The sequence below is a fragment of the Aphelocoma coerulescens genome, chromosome 9, assembly GCF_041296385.1.
Source record: "Aphelocoma coerulescens isolate FSJ_1873_10779 chromosome 9, UR_Acoe_1.0, whole genome shotgun sequence".
Taxonomy (NCBI): Eukaryota; Metazoa; Chordata; class Aves; order Passeriformes; family Corvidae; genus Aphelocoma; species Aphelocoma coerulescens.
This window is the reverse complement of record NC_091023.1, coordinates 26967718-26991430: the sequence shown is the minus strand read 5'-3', so window position 1 is coordinate 26991430 and position 23713 is coordinate 26967718. Positions and strand designations below refer to the sequence as shown.

The 23713-nt window shown below is 40.3% G+C and overlaps 1 protein-coding gene across 2 annotated transcripts; it reads left to right on the top strand.

The window, feature by feature from the left end:
* Window positions 1-5633: 5633 nt before the first annotated feature.
* On the top strand, window positions 5634-23312 carry GYG1 (glycogenin 1). Of its 2 annotated transcripts, XM_069023998.1 has the most exons (8): window positions 5634-5740; window positions 8986-9121; window positions 11046-11220; window positions 11549-11711; window positions 15417-15543; window positions 18747-18966; window positions 19646-19696; window positions 19919-23312. In XM_069023998.1, the coding sequence occupies exons 1-8, from the start codon at window positions 5734-5736 to the stop codon at window positions 20078-20080; spliced, it is 1041 nt and encodes a 346-aa protein (XP_068880099.1). In that variant the 5' UTR covers window positions 5634-5733; the 3' UTR covers window positions 20081-23312. The 2 variants fall into 2 exon arrangements, with proteins under 2 accessions (XP_068880099.1, XP_068880100.1); XM_069023999.1 differs by lacking the exon at window positions 19646-19696.
* Window positions 23313-23713: the final 401 nt, after the last annotated feature.

Genomic DNA, 23713 nt, shown 5'->3' with positions numbered 1-23713 from the left:
TTGCACAGGATAAATAATGCTATGGTCTGTATGAACTATGCAGCTGAAAAATCATCATTGAGCCACACCTGATGCACCTGGACCAATTAATAAGAGAAGGCATTGTCAAACTACTTATGTCCAGCTTCCTAACATAGTACCAAAATATTTTAAGAAACCCACTTCATACAGCATATACTGCAAGGCAGCTATATTTGACAGCTACTGTAACTACGAGAGAGTGTAAAATTAAGGACTAACCTTTTAACATATGAACATTTTCTTGGAATGATACACCTGAGACAGCAAACGTACCCAGCACAGCCACATCAATGCTGTAAACTTGACAGAGCAAGAAGTTGTTTTCTCCAGACTTTTGACAGAAAAACAATTCTTTATTTCTTAAATGGAATTTACAGCACTACAGCACACAATCGGTATGATTGAGGCACTCGTAAGACCGATTCAGCACTCCTTTAACAGTTCACCAGATACATTTTCTTATGCCCAGCCTACGTATTTTTTAGTACTGTGACAAGACCTCTGTCCTTCAACACTTTTGACACCAGATTTAGCAGAAAGATGGGGTTCAACACTTTTGACACCAGATTTAGCAGAAAGATGGGGTTTCATGCCTACAGACGATTTTGTGCTTTGGTGGTTTCGACAACAAGGACTTCTGATCATCATCTTATATCTTAGTCTAATGGCCTTTTTCTAATGCAAACTTGCACATCCTAAGATAAAACTCCACTTAAAGAAGACCTTACTAATTAGCCCTTGAGCACACTGGCATACTTGGGTCAACAACCCAGGAATGTGTACCTGTAGGTTCACATCAGTCAGCTCTGATGTCAGGTGTGGAACTTGTTACACCATAGGTCTGTATTGCTGATGTTCTGTGGAGTCCTGAGGAAATAGCGTAGGAAAGACCAGTGTTGCCCAAACTTATGGAGTCATGCTGAAACAATTTCTTTGAGGTCAATTAAAATGACCTCCCAAGAAATATTGCTGCTGCTTTATGCTAGCAGAAACTGCAAAGTATCTTCCCATTTAATCTAAATGAGCGCTATAATCACTTCAGTAAAAATGAATGTGGTAATGGTTAAATGCTCAGAGATGGGAAATTAATGCTTGTATAGATTTTTGATGACTATAATTGATGAGCGTTATTGTTAGTGCATCATCTCTATAGTAATAGTCTAGTCCTACACAAAGACTCTGGCTTTGTCTAGTTCAAAGAGAAGGAGGCTGAGGGCCAATCTCATTGCTCCCTGCAGGTCCCTGCAGAGGGGGTGTGGAGGGGAAGGTACTGGGCTCTTCTCCCTGGGATCCAGGGACAGAATGCCTGGGAATGGCTCAAAGCTGTTCCAAGGGAGATTCAGACTAGACATTATTAAATTAAATTAAATTAAATCTTCCTAAAAGATGGTTGATGCCTCAGGTATGTCAGTGTTTAGAGGCATTTGGATTGTGCCCTTAATAATATGCTTTAATAGTGTTTCAGCCCTGAAGTGGTCAGACAGTTGAACTAGATGATCATTGTTGATCCTTTCCAAATGAACTGTTCTATTCTATTCTATTCTATTCTATTCTATTCTATTCTATTCTATTCTATTCTATTCTATTCTATTCTATTCTATTCCTGATGCTATTATACTTCTTTAGCTACGGAAGAGGTTAAAGCATCTCAACTTGGTGATACTAAGGTTTTTCAAAAGGGAATAACTGTATTCACTTAATCACAAATGCCATTCCCAGTATATCACCCTGATTTTCTTTTAAATTTATTTTTGCGTTTGACTAAAGTTAATTACTTGGCCTAGCCTGGAGGAAGTACTAGCTTGAAATTCAACAAAAATCTAGCATGGAACAGGAGCATTGCCGTAAGTCTAAGTAACTTGGTGGAAGTATTGCCATTGCTTCTTCTCAAATCCCTGCTAAAATTTCTCGAGAACTTTGCGTCTCCAAGAATTTTATAATCTGCTAGTTTTTTAAGCATTATGAGTTTTAGCACTTCCTGTAGGAAGGAAGAACATGCATGTTCAGATGAGATACTGGAATTTTTCTATTTTGAGAGAGTTTAAAACTCTGGTCTGTGGAGGTTTGAAATTACAAGATTTACTGTTACCCACTGAGGTAGAATACAGTTAGAATTTGGATACACGATTGCGACTCCCCTGTACAAATATAGAGCAAGAGAATGTTTTACTGTTTTCAGTTAAGTGGTAAAGAGAGGAAAGAAAGAGAAGTACATAGCTCTCCTGCCGGCACTTATTGCCATGGCAAATGATGATTGGAACTGGCGACAAACCCCTGGTTTCTGCTCTCAGCCACATCTCCTGATCGGTAGGTCCTGTGGCCTCCCATCCCAAATGAATCACTAGAAAAGGGGACCAGGCAAAGATGAAGCAGAGGGCAAGTTAGGAGACAAACACACATACATCTGCCTTGTTTAGCCTATTTGCCAGAGGAAAGGAGGCTTGTAAATCAGTTGTACATGGTTCTGTGTTCTTCAGTGATATTTAAACCTTTTCATTAACTGTAAGAAAGCAGCATTGCAAAAGCATTACAACTTTTTAACAGTCTTGTAAAGACTGGTGAGAGAGGTAACTATTTCTTCAATGAGAAATAAAGGTTCACCATAAATTTTCTTCTTAATAGATGCCAAGTTAATCGTGCAACCAGGAGAACATCTTCTATTGTGTCTTGCTTGCATTGCAGATCACTGAGAATCAACCCAAAAGACAATACAAAAGAAACTAAGACCTACCCACCTCCCTTCTTATAGGACTGTTTATTTTAACGTGCTAGCTAGAAGAAATTGTAAGAATTCCTCAATCCACTGCTCATCTGCTCACTGCAATGCATTAAGTAACATCAACCAAGCAAATTCTAGAGCCTAGCTTTTTAGAAGACTATCACATTTATGTAGCAGGTGGATTTATTTTTTAAAAAAACAAGGGCAGAGCTGTAACTGGCTCTGGTGTGGGCAAAGAGAATATCCATTAGGAAAGGAGAATGTGAAAAGCTGAAATAAGTTGGAGTGACAACATAATATTTTGATTATTCAAACAAACATGAAAGCCTTTTCAGTCCTATTGGAGTAAGTTACATTACATTGAAATCCTAGCACTGGGCAGAATTTGTGCCAAATTTTTAAATTCTATGCAGACTACTCTAAGTAGTCAGTAACTGTTCAGTCTAGCTTCACAGTAAGGTCAAGGTGAGAAGGGCTTCAACAAGAGGATGGGATGGCCCAGAACAGCTTTTGTCATCAGCGAAGTTTGTGACAACTTCAGGGCAAGACAGAGATGGACAAAAACGAAAGCGAATCTCTCAGTACGGTCTTGAATTGGGCTACATTCTTTTCATGTGCAGTTCACACCATTGAGGCCTCTTTCCTAAACAGACAGATTACCATTTCAATGCTGTATAAACTCAATTCCAGTACTTTAAACTTGGACTGGACATGTGGAATCAACTCTTCTGGGTTGCTTTTTAAAATCTTTTACCCCCGGATTTTGCAGAGGCAGAAATAATGTTTAATTCTGAAACCTTCTCGACAATGTTTTATTAACTTAATGGTTGGACCCACTGTGCACATTTGCAAAATTTGTTTACCTAATGAGCTGCTATGCAGCACTTTGTCCATTCTTTCTGAATGCTGTCTCTTTATCTAGCAAAATGTATTCCTTCTGCCTCCTGACTAGGTTTTTATCAAGTCGTATTGTGTGCTGACAAGCAACAGTTTCCCTGGTTAGTTCCCATCCTTGTATCTTACTTATCTTTTACATAGTCTTAAATTTATTCCCTTCTAAAAAACCTGAGGCCTAGCTGGTTTTATCCTAGGCTTAGAAGCTTTCCTATCCTAGCCCTTATCTCACAAGAGCCCATCCTGCACATTCTTCTCTTTCCTGGAGGCTTTTTTCCTTCTATCCTCATATCACACGATCATTTCTTCCATTTGTACTGGAAGCCAATGGGATACCTGTTGCTCTCTCAGGTTCTTCCTGTGACTTTTCCCTTTGGGTTACGAAGAAAGAAGTGTAAACAGTCAGCACAAAGGCACAGGTGTACATGAAATCGAGTCATGCAAGGAAACCACAGAATTTACAGCCTGTCCAGCCACGAACATTAGAAAACTCTCAAACATGCACGTGCAAACAACTGTTTGCATAGGGGTGGACATGGCACTTCTCTGTCACACTTTCAGGCTAAATACTGGCAGTCCTAGGGTTTTTTTCTGATTGTTTAACGTGGAAACCAGAAGGAATTATGCTCTTTTGCTCTACTCTAACATAACACAAAGGAACCAAGGGAGAGGGGGAGGGCAGTCACCAACAGCGGCTATTCTATTGTTTTCGCTCAAAAACTTGGCAAAGCAACAAGCTAGACACAGCTGAAATGTGCTGGCTAAAAATTTCTCAAAACTTTCATCTGAGACAGACACGAACCATGCCTAATACCATCACAGAGAAAGTTTGTCAAAGCCGCGGATACCTGAAAAAGGTTGCATACCCAAAAAATTAGTAATCCCTATACACGTACAACATTATCAGCATTGCCTACAATTCTGATTCACACACTTTTATGCATATGGTGCACGAATTACAAATTAATGGTATGCTCTAAAAGCATATTTTGTTTTGGGGTTGTTATTTTGTGGCCGGTCAAGGAACACTTCCTTGATTTTGGTACTTTTAGAAGTAAGTAATTTGATTTCAAAACAGGTCTACAAAAATTGTCTCAGCTCAAACGTGATTTCCCATACTGGGGAAATTAGGAGTTGGAATGTTCTTCGTTCATCAGTTTGCATTTGAGAGTTCATTTATTTTTAAAATCCTTTCATGGCGCATTTGCCATTTCAAGTCAGAAAGAAATCCCCTTCCTAACAGACTTCCCTCAGTTTATTGTGGTCAAAAAGCAGTTATATTTCATTGTCTTGAGGAAGGTAACAGATTGCAGAGAAGGATCTGGACATCCTGAGGGACACGAAACTGAACACGAGCCAACAATGTGCCCTTGCTGAAAAGGTAAATGGTATCCTGGGATGCACGAGGCAGGTCGAGGGAGGGGATCCCCGCCCTCCGATCAGCACTGCTGAGGCCACACCTGCAGGGCTGTGCTGAGTTCTGGGCTCCCCAGTATGGAAGACGTGAACATGCTGGAGAGAGGGCAACAAAGGGCAATAAGGATGACGGACAAGAAAGCATCTCTCCTCCGAGGAAAGGCTGAGAGAGCTGGGACCGTTCGGGCATCTCATCCACCCGTACAAACACCTGCAGGGAGAGTGCCAAGGGGACGGAGCCAGGCTCTTCCCAGTGGTTTTAGTCCTTCCCGCAGGGCTTAGCGGCCACAGGAGCAACGCTCCTCCTGTACCACCCCCGCTCCCAGCCTGAGCCGCAGCACCCTGACACGGTCCTACCCTCTATTCGCGCAGTGGAATATTTTGAAGTATTTTCAAGCTCCGCTTTACCCGAGAGGCACGGGGGTGGGTAGGCGGGGGGGTTGAGGCCTCCCGGCGAGGGCGCGGTGCCGGCCCCGGAAGGAGGAAAGGGGGTGACGTGCCGCCTCCACAGGAGGCCATGGCGGCGGCCCCGCCCGCGGCGCCGCGGGGATTCCTCGAGGCGGGGCCTCCTCCCGCTGCCACAGTCGTGCCGCTCGTGGCCCCGCCCCTATATAAGGGGCGGCCTCAGCACGGCCGCGACCGCCTCTGTTGCCTTTCCCGCAGCCGACCTGCGTTCGGGCACCATGGCAGGTCAGTGTGCGCCCGCTCGGCTCGCGCCGCCCTTCGCGAGGGCCGCGGGCCGCGCTCGCGGAGCCGCCACGCGCTCCCGGCCGCGGGATCGCGGCGGCCGCGGCTGCGCCTATTTTTAGGCAGCCGTCCCGGCGGCGAGCGAGCTCCGGCTGGTGGGGTAGGGGCTGCCCGCGGGGGGGTCGGAGCCGTCCCGCCGGGCACCGCTGTGCGGTTCAAGAGGACGCGCACGGTGCCGGCTCGCTCCGCGCCCACCTCGATGCCCTGCCCCAGCCTCCCTCCCCTAACGGGAGGGATGTCGCCAGCGTGGCGGAGAGCAGGATGGGCCGGCGGGGCCGCTGTAGGGCTACAGCGGCTCACAGGGGAAAACCCAGCCTTTCTCCTGAAAAGCCAGAGAGAGCTTGTGATTTCTGTGATTTTGATACTTTGCAATGAGTAGGTCCTTATCGCCACACCACCTATGTCTCGCTTCTTTCTTCCGTGTTTTTTGTTTGTTTGTTTTTGTTTGGGTCTTTTTGTTGTTCTTTTTTTTCTTTTTTCTTTTTTTTTTTTTTTCCTAATTTTACCTGAAGTTGTCAGCGGAGTCGGTTTCATTTTCAGGTCTGGAAGCCTGCAGGAAGTCTGCTCCCCGATGCATGTCTTGATAAGATGCTCCTGTCTCTCTAGGAATCCCATACTCAAAAAAAATTTCAGATGTCCTAGCACCTAACTCAGAGAATAGGGGGAAAGGCAAGCACCTGTGAACTCTGGCTATGCCTACGAAAAACCTTCCAGGGGAATTTTTAAATGATGGGGGGCAAGCACTCCAGTAACCTCGTGCGTGCCATCAAATGAAAGATCGCTCCTAGCTCAGACTTCTAGGATGGTCGTGGGTGTGTAAGGGGTAGCACAAAAACTCTAGCAAAGAGGTATTATAGCCTGGGCATTATAGAGGTATTATAGAACTGGGCAGCCAAAGAGGTCTCTGAAGTAGCGTGGTTTTGTCTGCGTAAGTCAGTTAGGAAGCTGTGCAACTGTCTCATTCTATGTGGTTTTGCAGACGTACGGTCACCAGGAGTTCATTATGTTTCGGGCCTAACAGTGGCTGCTGTGTAAACATAAGATTCTGTGGAGAAAGTGTTTATGGAGAGGGGAAAAGGACGAGAAGGGAGACCCACACAGCTGAAATACCTGTTGTTTAGGTAGAACGGACTAGTCTTTTGCAGATGTAACTTTGATAATAAGCAGCAGCTGGTCTTGCCCGAGTTGTAGCGTTGACTCATGTACTTATGAATGTGCTTTAGAGAAGATGTGGAATAGAACATAGTTAATTCAAAACTTTGGAAAGCTATGCTGACTTAGATGATTTCCAAGCTGGCAATATTCATATCCTGTCAAGAAGTTTTAAAGTTTCCTCCTAGGGCTAGGATGCAGTAGGGGGCTGCTTAGCCTTTACTCTGTCATTAAATTGACTTTATTTCTGTAAAGACCTTTGTGTGTGAGTATTCAGTTTCAAGAAGATGAGGAGACAGAGTGGAAGTATAGCTGCTAACAGGTTAATGAAGAAAAGACCTGTCTTTCAGTGGCAAGGTCGCTTTAGGAATTAGTCTTACACTGCTAGGGAAAAAAAAAAAAAGCCAAGCAACACTCAGATGAATGCTGGGCACAATCCCACTTTGTCTACACTGGATTTTTAGTGAGCTGAGAGCATAGTGTCAGACTTCAATGTATTGAGTAGTAACATGTGAATTACCTAGTGAAAAACCCTGTCCTATTATGAGAATGTTCGTACGACTTAAAACGTTACACACTTGCCCTTTCAAAGAAACATAAAGTTGTTCTGTAGACTTGCTGAATATGAGCTACTACAAGTAGGCAGCTAAAAGTGAATTGAAACAAAATATCTTTATTCCTGGCATTATAGAAGCTTTTTTGATCTTTGTGATTGACCACTATAATCTAAATCCCTTGGGACTAGTTGGTTTTGCTGCTAAGCAAAATAGAAGGTTTTGTAGCTGGCCTATAGATCTTGCAGACCAGGTTTGCAGAGCTTATAGGCAGTTATGGCACATGATTTTCTGTCGTCAACTGTTAAGGGGATATTATATTAAAGAGGTATTGACGATGACTGCCTCGCGAACTTAGGAGTCACGCCAAACAACAATTTTTCTGAAAGGAGTCAGTATTTTAATCTTACTACTAGGCTTGGTAGTAAGCCTTTAAGTGCCCAGAACTCCCGCTCTGATCTAACCTAGTTAACACCTTCTGTAAAGAAAAGAAATCAAAGTTGCTAAAATAAATTTGACTCTTGAGATTCTTAGGAAGAAACTTTTGTTGATAGAGTGAAAAATGGATTGGTAGAAAAGAGCATGCTTTGTAAAGTGATATAACTTTGAAAGGAGGTCTACATGAAAATAGTTAACAGGGAAGAACTTGTATAATTTACTTGTTTGCTTTTGTCAGTCCCACTCTGGCAGTTTGAAACAACATGAAAATTGAAAGAATGCAAAGCTTGTATAATATGGCCTCAATAAGTACTATAAGGCAAAACAATCTGCCTTAAGCTATATTTAAGATACAGCTGGAGCAGAAGATTATAGTACCTCTTTTTGCTCAAAGGGTAAAAATTTTTCCTGCAAGTTTTAAATTTCTTTTTCTATTACTAGTTACTTCCCATTTAAATCTTGCATTCTTGTGACAGAGCTGCAATCATGGGTTGCAGAACAACTCATCTGCAAAATCCTGAGCTAGCAAAACTTAAAACTGTTGTCTAAGATATAATTCAACAGTTACTTTCATTTGAAAATGAAATGCAAGTTTTACACTGCTTTAGCTTCAGGGCTGAGAGCTGAACCTAGAGAAACTCTACAAAACCCTACTAACTTTAGGCCAAAAGCAAGCCCACAGACTCCAAACACTTTTAGCATATTAGCGGCCAAAGTAAGGCTCTTTAGACTTTTTGGATTGTCTCTACATTTGGCATGAATTATTTAACCTGTGGAGAAATTTGAACTGGCGTTCTCTTGCAACAGTCTTGATTTTGTGGGTCATTTTACTGCATTTTGCCATGTGTCAGGTTACCAATAGCAAATATAGCTATGCAAGTAATCTGCTTCCTTCAGTCACATAGGAAGCCCCTATACACAGAATTTAAGGCTGCATCTTAGAGGTCTCACAGCATGACTACCTAACAATACTAGGTTTCTAATGTATCTCTCCCAGAATAAAGTAGTGGATCATGCTAACTTGACCAAGTTCATTTCTTCCAGACCAGTCCTTTGTGACTCTAGCCACAAATGACTCCTATGTGAAAGGAGCACTGGTACTTGGTTCATCCTTGCAACAGTACAGAACAACAAGGAAGCTGACTGCACTCATAACTCCTCAGGTCTCAGATCTTATGAGGTAAGGTCACTTACATACTTCAAACTGCAACGGTTCCTGCTGATGTGCAGGTTGAAAAATGGAAGCTAAATTCCTTAATAGTAACCTTTCAAAACTCTGGAAACTAAACAGCTAATTTCAGCAGCATTCAACTTATCTATACTATCTGGAGTTCTGCAAGTTCTTCAAAAATGAAACTGTTTGTTATGTTTTAGTGTGTGTTTTTTCTTTCTTCCCTATGATGAGTTAAACAAATAGTCTGTAGTTAGAGCTCTAAACCGTGACTTGATACTGATATTTCAGCTGGGTCTTTGCTCTTTTATAGTCCTACTTAGAATTGTCCAACAATGTGATATTGCCTGTGCATTTGTTAGTGCTGTGTGTATGTAGGTGGAGGTGGGAGCAGGGGATTGGTATTTGTTTTGCAGAAATATTCCTGATTGAGATAATATAACACAAGCTCTCTTGAAATCTAGCAGACACTTCAAATTTTATCATGGGAGAAGAAAGCGAGCAGAACTAAAGTAGCACCAAGTATGTCAAATCAGCAGCTCAACAGAGGCATCTAACAAGGTCACCACAGTACAACAAATGAAATTAACAGGCAACTGCTTCCTACAGCCTCCTTAGAATAGTCTCACTGTGGAGTGGACTGGCTTCTCTTTCCACATGTAAGAGGGTAAAAAAGACAAACAACAAAACAGTTAATAACTCTGGGAACTACAGATGATAGGTCAAGATTCTCTACAAGGGGAAGTTCTTCTGAAAAGAGTTACCAATGTATAGAGACAAATGAGAGGTGACTCAATAAAAAAAATGGAGTGACTCTCCCTGGAGTCTCCTGGCAGCTAAATGGTCTTACCAATATTAAGATGTTGCATATAGGAACATCCATTCCAGCCTATTAGGTGAGTGTGCTCTTTTAAGATGAATCCTAAATGTCCTTATGTGCTAGTGCGAGCCAGCTAGTACTATGCCCTTAGACCAGTGATACCTAGTGGTGTAACTGGAACTTGCATTTCTTGCCCTGTCTCCACTAACAAAGTATGCCTTAAGTTCAGAAGCACTGTCCACACCAAGCTGTCAATATAAAGACTGCCTCGGAAGGCAGAGTCCTAAAATTCATTTACAAGCTCTGTGGCTCAAATTGTACTGGTAATTGCTGAGCATTCAAGATACACTGTAGAATAGTAAGACTTTACAGACATTTCCTGTTTTAAGCAGCGTGAACGCCTTAGTCTCTTGAACTAATGGTAATGCTCTATTGATGGTAAAGCAAAGGTTGGATATCTGCCACAAAATTTCACTACACTGCCTGAAAGTTCATCACTCTTTAGTGAACATGATACCGGTTCAAAACATTTCTGTACCCACAGCCATGACTAAGTCAGTCTTGAAAAGACTTTATGGGATAAAGAAAGTTTTAGCAACTGGGTCTAGTCAGATGTTTCAAATATCCCAGATGTCACAAATCTAGAACAGTGTAAGTATTGCATAAAACTGTGTTTCAGCTGTTTAGGATTCAGCTACTGTCCTACTCAAGCTAGTCTAACAGCTTCCCGTTTCTTAATGGCCTGCTCAGAGTAGACTGTTAAGTTGCCAGAAATCAGAGTCTGGATGAAAAAAAAAAAAAGTTTGTGGAAAGTTTGTACTACATAGCTATGACTTACTGGATTTGATGGTAATGCCGACTAAAACTGTTTGTGCAAGAAAAACAAAGCCCAAGAAACTCCTCTGGTCCCCAGAATGTGCACATTACAATCTAGAAACTTTGAGGCAGACAGGTGCACTTGTGCATTCCAACATATGCAGTCAACTCTTACTTCTTTTCAACAAGAAATGTTGCCAGGTTCCCTGTTATTCCACTTCTCTTTACAGAATCTGTCATGTGGTCTGTTGTTGGAGTAACACTAGAACTAAATCTTGCCAATTGACTCTTCCCCAGGAGAGTGCTGGAAAGAGTCTTTGATGAAGTCATATTGGTAAATGTCTTGGATAGTGGGGATTCAGCACACCTGGCATTAATGAAAAGACCTGAGTTGGGCATCACACTAACAAAGCTTCACTGCTGGGAACTGACGCAGTTTTCAAAATGTGTTTTCATGGATGCAGACACAATGGTAAGTGGCTGTGTCTCATGGTACCTCTTAAAGACCTAATATCAGGGTTGTTGGATTTTTTTTCTGTGGGTTGTTTTTTTTTTTAAGAGTAGGGGTAATAGAAGCCTTTTACTAGATGGACTAGTAACAGTAAGAATGTGTGTGCCTTTTAATCTAAATTAACTGTAATGAAGTCTGTGGGGACTATTTCTGTAAAGTATCGTCTTCCATAAGATGAGCACTGATACAAGAGCTTTCTTTCACATCTTAAGGTTGATGCCAAAATCCATTAAAATGTGATACTGCAATTCCTAACCTAAAAACATTTTTTTAACCCCTTTACAATTAGGTTTTGTCAAATATAGATGAGCTTTTTGAGAGAGAAGAGCTGTCTGCAGCACCAGATCCAGGCTGGCCCGACTGTTTTAATTCAGGAGTTTTTGTTTACCGACCTTCCATTGAAACATACAGTCAGCTGTTACAGTTTGCCACAGAGAAAGGCAGCTTTGATGGTATGTATTAATTTGTATTTCAATCTAAGTTAGACCAAAATGGTGACAGTAGTTGGGATGGCTCAGTAACTACATACATCTCATGGGGACTCTGTATGATAGAATTCTCAGTCTAACTACACAAAAATTGTGTCCTTCTCAGAAACAGAGGCTATCGTTACAATATGTAGTAAAACTACTTTTTTCAGGCTTCGTGAAATAAAAACTGAGTTTGGCCTCCAAATTAACAGCTGTAAGCATTAAGAGTGTAGAATCATGTAACAAGAAATCATATAACAAGAAATGAAACTCCGGTACTATGCTTCAGACATTCCTAACACTCAAGGCTTGGATGTCCTATACTGACTCGAGCAGCTACAAAAAAATAGCACTGTTCAACTTAAGCACAGCTTCAGAGAATCAAACATTTGAAGATACAACTATCTCTTCGTATGCTATGTGATGGCTTCCTGTCATTATAGGGTGGTGACTGTCTGTTTCCCAATATCAAGTGCATGTAGCTGTGGCTGCTTCCCGCTATAAGTCACTTGGGATCAGCCACTGTACCAGGTTTAAGCTTGAGAAGCTAAATTCTGCCGTCCTGTAAGTGTACTAAATCTGTTACCACTGCAGTAAAAGCATATGTTACTTGGAGACTGCTATTGTTAAAGGCTTCTGAGTATCATTGTCTCCCGACACTTAATTTTGTTATGTAACTACTGTGGTACAAAACAAAATCTGACTTAAAAAACTACAGAAAACTATGTAAATAAGACCATAAGATAGAACTCTCAGATAGCAGGTAATGAGCTAGCCTGTTGACTTACCTCTCTGTACTTTGTAAAAAGTAAAATTTCCAGATGTCACTCCTAGTCTGCAGAATAATCCTTGTTACAGTAGGGACTCTTGTGTGTGCCCTTCTAAAGAATATTAGTCACAGTTGCATGCTCAATGCTATGCCATGAAAATGAGTACTGCCATGTAATGAAGGTCTGTACCTTGCTCCTGACAAGGTAGCAGTTGGTAGCTTTGTGTGTGCTCTCACATATTGGGTACAAATTGATCACCAGCTATGGCAAAATTTATAGCATAATTCTGAATTGTTGCATTCAAACAAACAAAACCTCCCACAAACACCAAAAACAAACGAACAGAAAGCCACCCCTCTCCCCCCGACCCCAAAAAGTACCATCCAACCCCTCCAAAAAGCAACCAACCAAAAAAAAAAAACCCAAACGCACATCTTTGTGCAAACTGACTGATCTGTAGCTTTGGGAACATCTGAGAGTTGGTGGTTGTCTCCTTTGAGCTTTGTGCTTGACTGCTAGCAGACCAGATCTTCTAGGCTGAAGGCCCCTGTCCTTTAAAAGAATAGAACTGCTTCTACAATATGCTGACTTGAAAGCTAAAGCCGTGCAATGGTGAAACTTCCTCTGTGTTCTAAATGCAAAGCAATTGTTGCAGCACTTTACAGCAAAAATAGTGGGTTAATTGTTTAAGTATCAAATTTCTAGAACTGCAGTTTTTACTTCTTCAAAATTTACCTAGTTTTTATTAAATGGTAGCAGTGATCTGAGTAATGAGACCATGGAGACCTAGCTGTCCATATAAGCTACTGCCGAGCTCAGGAACTTGGTAGGGAGAAAGGGGATTGAAAATTAAATTGACCTAGAGAGTAATAAAAGTTTCTAGGAAACTTAGTAACAGAAACCTGTGAAGGGTCACTGCTTTTAACAGGACATAGGGATGCAAACGTAACAAGCTACCAAACTGTGTGTAGTTGAAGTCAAACTGCAAGTACTTTGTCTGCAGTAGTTGTAACTAGGGGAATGGAAGACCTTCCAGAATATTTCTTGCATGTAATAGCAGATGGGTCCCTCCTATGTAGTGCTGTTTTCCAGAAATGGCAGAATGATGGCTACTTATGTAGACATGTACTCTGTCTAAACTTCACCTTTCTGGATAATAAAGAACACGTCATGCAACTACTCTAGATACCATCTAAAAGTAGTGGATGGGAAAGAAAAGTTTGGTTTTAGAAGAAATCTGGTAGTACTGCTACCTTAAGAATGTTGCTATTGCTTAAACAATCCTCTGGCTCTTTAGCCTGGGATCCAAAATAGTTGCTTGTACAGTGTTGCTGTATTGTACCTTCATATGCATCTGTAAATATGTAGTTAGTGTGAGTACTGCCTGATTTTTCACCTTGTGTCTGAGATCCTGTTTATATAACCAGACTACCGAAGTCTGTTGTTGAAGTCTGAATTAGGACAGCTAGATGCTGCTTTCATTGTCTGCTTTGGCACAAATGAATGCAATCTGAAAAAAAAAAAAGCCGAGTATGTACAACCTGAGAGAGAGAAAGTCCTGTAGGGTAAGTTCAATACACTGTTGCTGCCCCTTCGGTTTTCTTCTGATGGACACAACTTCTTCAAAAGTGCTTTCCTTCCTTTATGTGTTGAGAGGCAAGTCAGAGGTTTGAAATTACCAGACTGAATCTCCAGGCAGTTTCTCACTCTGCAATCTGCATGTATGCTGACAGCTGTAACAGGATACCTAGAATTTATATTTGTCAGTGTACTGCTTGTACATCTAAGTTTATGCCCAGCGTCTAGATACTGCAGTTGCAAAAAGCAAATTGTGCTCAAACAGCACTGATGGTATAAGCCTTAATACTGCCCTAAATCGAATCATAGGCCAATAAAAACCTTTTCCTGAGTCAGCAGAGACTGAGTGCTTGAGAAAAAGAAAGATTAAAATGAAATGTTGTCTACTAATACCCTAAGCTATCCATTTACCTACTCTTTAGTAATGTTACTTGTGAATGCAGTTATAGGTGAAAGAGTACAGCAAGTGAAAGCTGGAGGACTCCCTTCAATCTCCTTGAGAAGAGGAATTATTTCCATTTAAAGACTAACCATATTCATTGCAATAAAGAATGAATGGATATAAATAAATAGGTTTTTTCTTCTCGATCACTGCTTATAAACTAGTCTGCTCTGGCCTGTAGGCTATACTTATTTATTTTTTTAGCTAATCTACTACTGAGATACCAAACAACTTCAGACTCACTTAACCTTGTAACAACCTCTACTTGCAAGCTGGGTGACCCCTCTGAACACAGATTATCCTCATTTAACGGTCAGTCAGGAGCTTTTTACTACAGAACTAGGAACGCCTATTGTCTGTTAAGGGATTTGATGGAGTTTTTCTAGAGTTGTCACCAAGATTAAATATGCTTTTCTTACCAGATCACTGTGGAGGTAGATGCATCTGGGACTGCAGGTCTAACAGGCCACTGATACCCTAGCTCCTGCAGTGAGATGATGCATCTGTAAGCATAAGTAATAAAACTGATTGTTGCCATTTGATCTTCTGAGCTACAGCTTTCCTGAAGCTGAACAGTGCTCAGTTGTACTGTTTTATTGTGGGGTTTTTTTGCTGCCTTATCCAGATTGAATTTAAGCTATAAAAGAAACCGAATGGCAGAGTTTGTGAGCAGCAGTTAAAAGTAACCCCATACATACTATTTCGTTCTCCACATTTTTGGAATATTCAAAGACTGCAGGGTTTGAGGGGTTGTTCAGAAATAGAACTTTAGTGCTCTGTGCCAGACTTCTACTGGACATGGTAACTGCATTACCGACTCTTACTTAGTGAAGTGATTGAAAAAGATCCTCAAACAGCTGTCTGTTGCTTGTAGCCTATTAATGCTTTCTCTTTTAGGTGCAGATCAGGGGTTATTAAACACCTTCTTCAGCAGCTGGGCAACAACAGACATGAGTAAACATCTACCGTTTATTTATAATTTGAGCAGCACTTCTGTATATTCCTACCTTCCAGCATTTAAAGCGTAAGTTGAAAACTTCGAGAAGACTTTCAGAGCTTACATAAACTAATTTCTTGTAACAGAATGAACAGGCACGATGTGAGCTTACACAGGTTTTCTAGAAGGAGGCTGTTACTGTCACTCAATATATAATAATTTCTTCTCTTAAAAAAAAAAGAAAAGGTTGAATTGATGTAAGTCAAATGAATCATCTCAAGATAAATGCAGAGAGACAGCTGTACCTGTAGCTTGAACCACTCATCCCTGGTGATAACCCTGAAGTTGATTTAGAGTAAGCACATTTGACAGGTCACTTGCAAAAGGAAGAACCACTCCTCCGGTATAGGATACAGTGTAGTACAGTTCTAACCAATGGCAATAGGCTCTTTAATCAGCTTGAGCTGAACTTCAGCATGTCCCTGGTGGTATCCTTCGTCCCACTTAGATAACTTCCCCTTTTCTCACTCAAATTACTTAGGGTATGTAACAACCAGGAGTTACAGTTTCATGTAACCAACCTCCACCATTCAAATAAGCGTGGTGAACAAAGATTTGTAGCAAGCTAGAATTCTCCCCTAACAGTCTTTTGAGACCTCTGTCAGTTCCTTAAGTAACAGCAAGATGGAACAAAGACTACAGCCAAGCACATTTCATTGCATGTTTCCTCTGTGATGAAGACTGTATCCTCCCTAGCTAGCAGCATTAGTTTGGCATGTGAGTAAACTGTCAGAGGCAGGGTTACTCAAAGTGTTACAATAACCCAGGAGGAAGGGGGCGGGGGAAAGAAGGAAAGCTGAAGTGTTACACAGAAACTCTTTATCTATTATGAGCTGCAGAAGTTGGGGGCAAGGGGGGAGGGAAAGTGCCAATTGCATAAAAACAATCTGATCTCTGAATGACATCAGGTTACTAGTGTCTAAAGCAGCAGCTAGCATAAGCAGGGCTTGCTGGCTCAAGATCAAACTATGTCTTGTGATCAGAATACTATTTGGAATCTTGTCATGCTAAAAGTGGAACACTTATTTAAAGAAATATATGCAAGCCTCAGAATGACTAAGTAGCTGGATAGCATTCGATAAACTAACATCTGTTGTAAAGTATGTCCTCTTTCCATGGCTGGCTGTTAGTCACATGACCTTAATTTTACAAATTACTTTGTTGCCACGGAAGACTAATTGGATCTGGGAGCTCCTGACAAAAATTCCCTTCAACCGATTGAATCAGCTGCTTAACTGAATTCACCAGGCCTTCAAAAGTAGAATGCTGACAGTGCAGCCCTTGCAAGTAAAATTCCCTGCTCAATAGGTGGAACAAGTTCCCTTGGTTAGATCAGCAGCTACACTCCTGATAATCAGCGGTTGGAATATAGTGAAATTTAAACCTACTGACAGCAATAGCTAAGTTTTTTGCAGCTTTGTACAGCGAGACTAGATTTCACAGCAGTCTCAGTAATCCTTTTCCCAAAGGAAAATGCCAATTCATGACAAATGCTCTCTAACTTCAAAACATTGATGAAGGACTTTTCTGGGAGATGGGGAAAGACAGATTAGTTGCTGAGGCCAGTGTGGACATAAAGCTTCCTAACAGTTGAGCTTAAATGTCAAAATCAAATATTGCAGATCCAGAAAGTATCTAGAAGGCAGATACTGAAAACATTGTAGAAGCTTGGCATCTGTTGTTCTGACCGTAAGTGGACAAGATACCAAGAGTACACTTCTCCATTCGTAACAAGTGTCACATGATACTTCTTACGCATTCTATTCTCTAGCTTAAATACCCTTGATTTTTTGAACCATAAGTTTCTTCAGAACAGCAGCAGCCTCAGATGAAGAAAACTCAGGTTGCTTAGTACTGTGACAGCTGATAAAACTAAGGTAGTTCCCTTCTGCTCAATCTTTACTTTTGGGGTTTAAAGTTAAAGCCCTGTAACTGAGCTCTTGAAGACACTTTTTGGCATGCAGTTAATGCAAATACTTGGCCTTTCACACACACATAAGTCTTCATTCTGCAATAAGATCGGTTATATTCAAAACATTGAACATGAACATTGAAATACAGTCAAGAACCTTAAAATAGTATGAAACCCACACCCCCACCCACACGCATACTCAGTTTGAATATTCTATGGCTTTTGAAACACACCTGTATTGTCTCCATATGTAAAACTCTTTAATGCCTGAGTCCCGGTCAAAATGATCTGCGTCTGCTTAATAAAATGTTAGACAAGCTACTTTGACATTACTCTCCATTTCAGTCATATTATGTTGAGAAGAAAGCCTAAAGTGATATAAACTGAACTAGGTGAGATAGTCACTGGTAGTAGAGAGACTGGTATTGCTTGTTCACAAAACTGAATCAAGCTGAAACCTAGTTCTGGAACTGTAGGAGAATGAAATGAATGTTGTCTCTTTCAGTGTCAAGTTCTTTACTTGAGAAGAGGTGCATCTTGGCTATACTTTTAATACCAAAGAACATACTGATAACAGTTGGGGCAAAGCTGGAAGTCCATATTGAAAATGGAGTTTAAATGGTTTCAAAAAGGAAAAAAAAAACCAAAAAAACAAGCCAGCCCACCACCAAACCCATGCATGGCTGCCCTAAGGTTATTTAGGAAATAAGGGTTAAGTAAGGGCTAAGTCTAGCAAGACCCCGCTGCACCAAGATCAGGAGTCTTCTGAAATGCCTTGGTTACACAAAGTTATTATTTTGCAGGGACATGGTCTTCTTGCAGCAGAGGCAGCCAATGATCCATTTCTACAGGGCTATAAACTGAAAGGTTTAACTGTTAATACTGACCCTTTTCCACATAATACTTGTAATGCTTAACTCTCTGGCTTGCTGACTTTGGAGTAGAATCTTTTTCACTTTTAAAACCAGTTCCGATTGCAACGGCTGCTTGAGACTGCTCTCTCCTGAGCTATGGACATCACCCTAAAGGCTTGAGTTGTCTGTAAGTATTTAAATAGCCCAGACCACTAGGTTTTGGCTGCATTCTGACTAGTGTAATGTAGAATTCAGTTTGCATTGTTTCTGTTGTATTGCAATGCTTTCAGTCTCAATAGGCATTGGCAGTTCAATCATTTAGCATTTAGCCTCCTAAATATATTCATATTTCTGTTTTCTGGACAAATAAGAAATAGCAGGTTAGAAGAAATTATGTCTGCCAGTCAAAACTCATTTTCTAGACACATGTACAAACTGGCTTCTAAAATTTTTCTGTCCAACAGGTTTGGTGCAAATACTAAGGTCGTGCATTTCCTGGGAAGCACAAAGCCATGGAACTATACATATGACTCCAGAACAAAAAGCATAAAGGGCAACATGGACGACCCTAAAATAGTTCACCCAGAATTCCTCAACATGTGGTGGGATACCTACATAGCTGATGTTTTACCATTACTAGAACAGCACGGAATTGTTAAAGAAATTACTACAGGGGCAAACATGGTACGTGCTCTAATAGTCTTGTACATCCATGCCTAAGTATGGATGACAGGTTATTTACCATTGCATCAATTTCCCTTCCCTCTGTCCATCTCAAAGCATGGGTGTGGTTTAGTTTGTGGGATGCGCAGGGTATTTTAGTTTTGTCCTTTTAAGCTTGGAATAAATAATACTACAAAAGAGAAGCATGCTAGACAGGTCTTGGACATAGCTGTATGCTTGCCTAAAACAAACTCTGTAGGTAGCTAATGTTGCACCAGATATTGTACTGTAGTAACTTCTTTGATGTACTAATTTCTTTAATGTATACAGAGAAGGGCCCAGCTCTCAGTGTGTTGCAGCTAATAAGGTTCTCAAGCAGAAGAACCCCGGTTCAGCATGCAAATATGTACATACACATCTTGCATGGTGAATCACATTTAGGTAAGCCTAAGATAACTAGAGAATCAATACTTACATAAACAGGCAGTGATGAATGCCAATACTTTTTAAAACCAAAGTAACGCTTCTAACTCTAGTTCTCATTCACAGAATTTAGTAGCCTGCATGACTGCAGACTTCTTAGTCTTAGCTTAGTACATGGGCCAGTTTAAGTTCTCAGCCTTTCTAAGACCAAAGTTACTGATCTCTTAAGATGTGCTTCTCTTGGTAATCTTGCATCTTTCTAACAAACTATTTGCAGCTATCGGGCTTGGTCTATACTCTGGCTTTCTCTTGTGGCTTCTGTAGAGAGGTATGAAGAACTTAAACTTTACTTTTTTTCTTTTTTTTCCTCCCCTGCTAACTTCTGTAACTCTGCTTTGTTATTTTGCTAGGAAAGCTGCACAATCCCTTCCTATTGGCACTGCTTGCTACTGTGCATGATAGCAGCTACTTTCTTGTCCCATTTTATGGCCTGTTGCTCGTTTTAGCTGTACAAAGTACTTGTATATTTTTACTCTGCTTTTCCTTTTAGGCAGAAGTTACAGAGGCAGTGTCCCACGTATCAGTATCACCACTATTACCAACTGAATCTTCAGAAGAACGCAAGGAACGGTGGGAACAGGGCCAAGCTGACTATATGGGAGTGGATTCCTTTGACAACATCAAGAAGAAACTTGATACCTACCTGCAGTAGAAATGCCTGTCTCAGACAGTGGTGATGCAAGGACTTGTTCCAGAACTAACAGCTAGAAAGGTATAGATGGTGGTCAGTTACACTTGCTAGTAGCTTGAGGAAAAACTTCTTGGCTGAAGGCCTCTGCAGTGCTACAGATGAAGACTGAGCAAAAGCTAGGAAGCAGAATCCTTGGGCCACCTATTACTGCCCAATTTCCAATTCTCCCTACTAGATAAAACCAGGTATTTTCAGCTTAAAATTTCTTCTGTTTTGATCAATTGGCTCAACATATTCTTTAAACTGGGTTTGTTACCTCACCTCATTAAGGTGATTAGCATTGATTCCTTTGCTTGCTGTTCTAGATGTAAAATCTAATTCATGGGATTGCTCATACACTGGAGTGGTAGCCATTCTGCTTTACCATAAATGTATTAATGACACTGGGATACATACAGTTGTAACAGTAATAGCACTGCTTTGCTCTTCCAGTCACAATTGCACTGAAATTTTGACCAGGTTCTTACGCACAGTGCCTGCAGCATGGCAGAATGCGTTTTTCAGTTCTGTATACTATGGGACTAGTAAACTGAGTTTTATCTGTTCCTTGCAATGTTGCACTTGATACAAAAATAAAAAGTTGTCATGCATTTCTGTCTTCCCTAAACTCTTGAGCAATTAAGAAAAAGGGAGCTCCAAAGTAGTCTAACTAAAATATTTAACAGGTATAAATAACCCTTAAGCTTTGCTAATGCTACTCAAGCTCTCATTAGAAAATGTCCAGCTTTTAGTTTGTAATTATTTAGAAGTACTTAGTAATTTGCCAGGGAGCTGTTTAGGGTCAATCCCTTTATTAGCTTGCCATAAATAGAGGACAGGGCACTGGAGGAAGTGCCTGCTGAAGCTGCTTGCATTAGTAACTTGAAGTTTGGGAAGAAGATATCTTTCTTTCAAATGACTAAAGAAACATCATCCCTAATATGAGCCCTGTATGCTGAACTTAGTCTTAAACACAACAGTGATACTACTTTGGCAAAGAAGGATTACATAGCTGCTTAAGTAACTTAACTGCACCTACCTCAATAAGGAAAACTACTCTTTCCATGTGTAAAGAGAGTAAAAGAAAGTGCTTTTTTTGCCACACTCAGGCTACATGTATTCCAAGACACATGGAAAAACAGTAAAAATAAAGCATGCTGATGACAGACAGAGATTGGCTGTTATCTGTACTAAGGTGTAGATCTGTCCTTCAGCCAAAAGTCTAAACAGAACAAAAGTAGTGTTCTTTGACAGCTATACCCTGTACTAATCCAGAAACACTAAGAAAATATTACTTCATTATTTCCTAATAAAGGAGGATTTTGGCTGGAATCTAGTGATGGTGCTAAAGCTTTAGCCTAGAGATAAAATAAACAATCAACAAGCTATCACCATTTGCTGGTAAAGCAGAAGACATAATATGAGTATAAGGGTTAGTCCGTGTTAACTGTTTTCACTACTTAATTGCTCTAAGATTTAGTTGGTCACCATTTAGGAAAAATGCTAAAAGATGAGGTCCAAACCAGGGTAGCTTGTAGCTACTTAAAAGAACATAGTATCTCCCAGTTGTAACTAGCCCTTTCCTGTATGGGTTTTTCTTTTGCTGTGTTTTTGTTTTTTGTTTGTTTTTTTTTTTTTAACAGATAAATTTGAAGTTGTGTGAAAGCAGGAGGGATTACTAGTTACAGTCTATAATGACAAAAGTATACTTTATCAAACAAATACTGGAGAGTTCTGCATACTCACAGAATACTCTATGGAAAATGGTAAAATACTCTCTTTAAGCTAAACAGTCTAAATTTTCTTCCCCTTGTCTGTATTCATACTTGAGAATAGGCACGTTACTTCTTTTTAAGCTTAGTTGGAGAGAACCAAATATAAAAGTATGATACTTATTACCTGCCTGAAAATTTGGTTTAGCATGTAAGTTTTGTTACGTTAATACAATAAGATAAGGAGAGATGCTGAATAAGATGAAAACCGGCATGTTTTTGGTTAACAAATACAGCTAGTGAAGAAAGATAACCTGTGAAAATCATTCTGTCGTAGCCTCTGTAACTCATACTATGATCAAGTATATACGATCACAGCCTCAGGAAAGCAAAAGGTATGACATCTATACCAAATTCTATGCAGCTTATTTTCAATAAAATGACCTTTTATGTCATTATTTGCCACTATTTCCTTCACAATTGCTGCAGGCAGCTTTTGCAGAAAACCAGAGATCCCTTTTTATTCCTTGCAATAGCATCACTTGATACATAGGCAGTTTTCTACTCTAATCTGAAGGTACTCAAAGCAGCACTATACTCTAAACATCATTATTCAGAAGAATCACAGCACTGCTGAGATTGCAACTCAAATATTGGAACTTCATTTGCCTTTATGAAGCCTGTAATCTAAGGTGTTCCTTAAATGGTGACAACTCAGCAACCCTTAAAAGCTTAAGAAGCATTTTTTCCATATACATCTTTATTTTATGTATGGGGGGTGGGGGGAAAGAAACAAAAAACAAAACCAAAAACCCCCAAACAAACAAAACCCAACCAAAACCAGAATGATAGACTACTAACTCAATCTTTGGAATTAAAAATAATTCCAAAAGCTCACTTCTAGAACATGCTGTTCAAACTCCACGAAAGAGAATGCCAAAAGCCAAAGACTACTTACAGATCATGAAAAGCAGAAAAAAAAGGCCAAACAGCCAGAACACCAAGGTGTTTAACCACCCGACTTACTGAACAGCTCCATCAAATCAGACAGGACTTTTCTGTGCTCAGCTTTTACCTCTTTTCTCTCAGATACATTAATGGCTTTCTTAGGAGAGACCATGCAGTGTAGTATTACCTTCAGTAAGTTTTATATGGCTTTGGAACATGGAAATCATCATCTAATAGACAAAAAAATACTAGTAACTGTTTTCAGTTGTTTTCATAATCATACTAAGCCATTTTGCAAAGTATCACCATATTTTCACACAAGTAATGATATAGCTTGACTAGTTGTAGAAATGGTTCTCTTGCCTGTGAAATTTTTACTTGGAAAATGGAAATAACAAAAAAACCCCAAATCTGTCCTTTATAATCGCAAATTATTTTTCCATCTTATCGCTTAATATCACAATCTGAACCAGAAAAACACAAAAAAAGTTTAACTCACATAAACTCTGTGCAAAAAAAACCCAAAAAAAACAACCAAACGAAAAAAAAAACAACCCAAAAAAACCCCACTCAAAACCCAACTTCAGTCAGGTTTAGCTCTGTTTTCTTGCTCTTTTTCAACTTTCCAGTGACAATCAGATACTGGGGTTCATGCTGTCTTCCATTGTTCGTGTCCTTGTAATTCTTTCTCTAACAGACTTAAAGTATGCCTCTCTCCATAGCTAAGGTGCTGGCTCTCCAAAAACTGCATCAGTTTGTTAGTTTGCTTGTTTTTAATTCCTTTCTCACTCCTTTCATTGGCTCACTTTCTCCAAATAGTAGACATCTTCCCTCTATTTCTCAGTCCTTTTCCATTACTTATGTTTGCAATTCATCTTATAATCAGCAGGCTGATATTCTCAGACTTAAGAGGTGAAAGGCTTTACAAGCTTTGCAGACTCCATTTCTCTGCTGC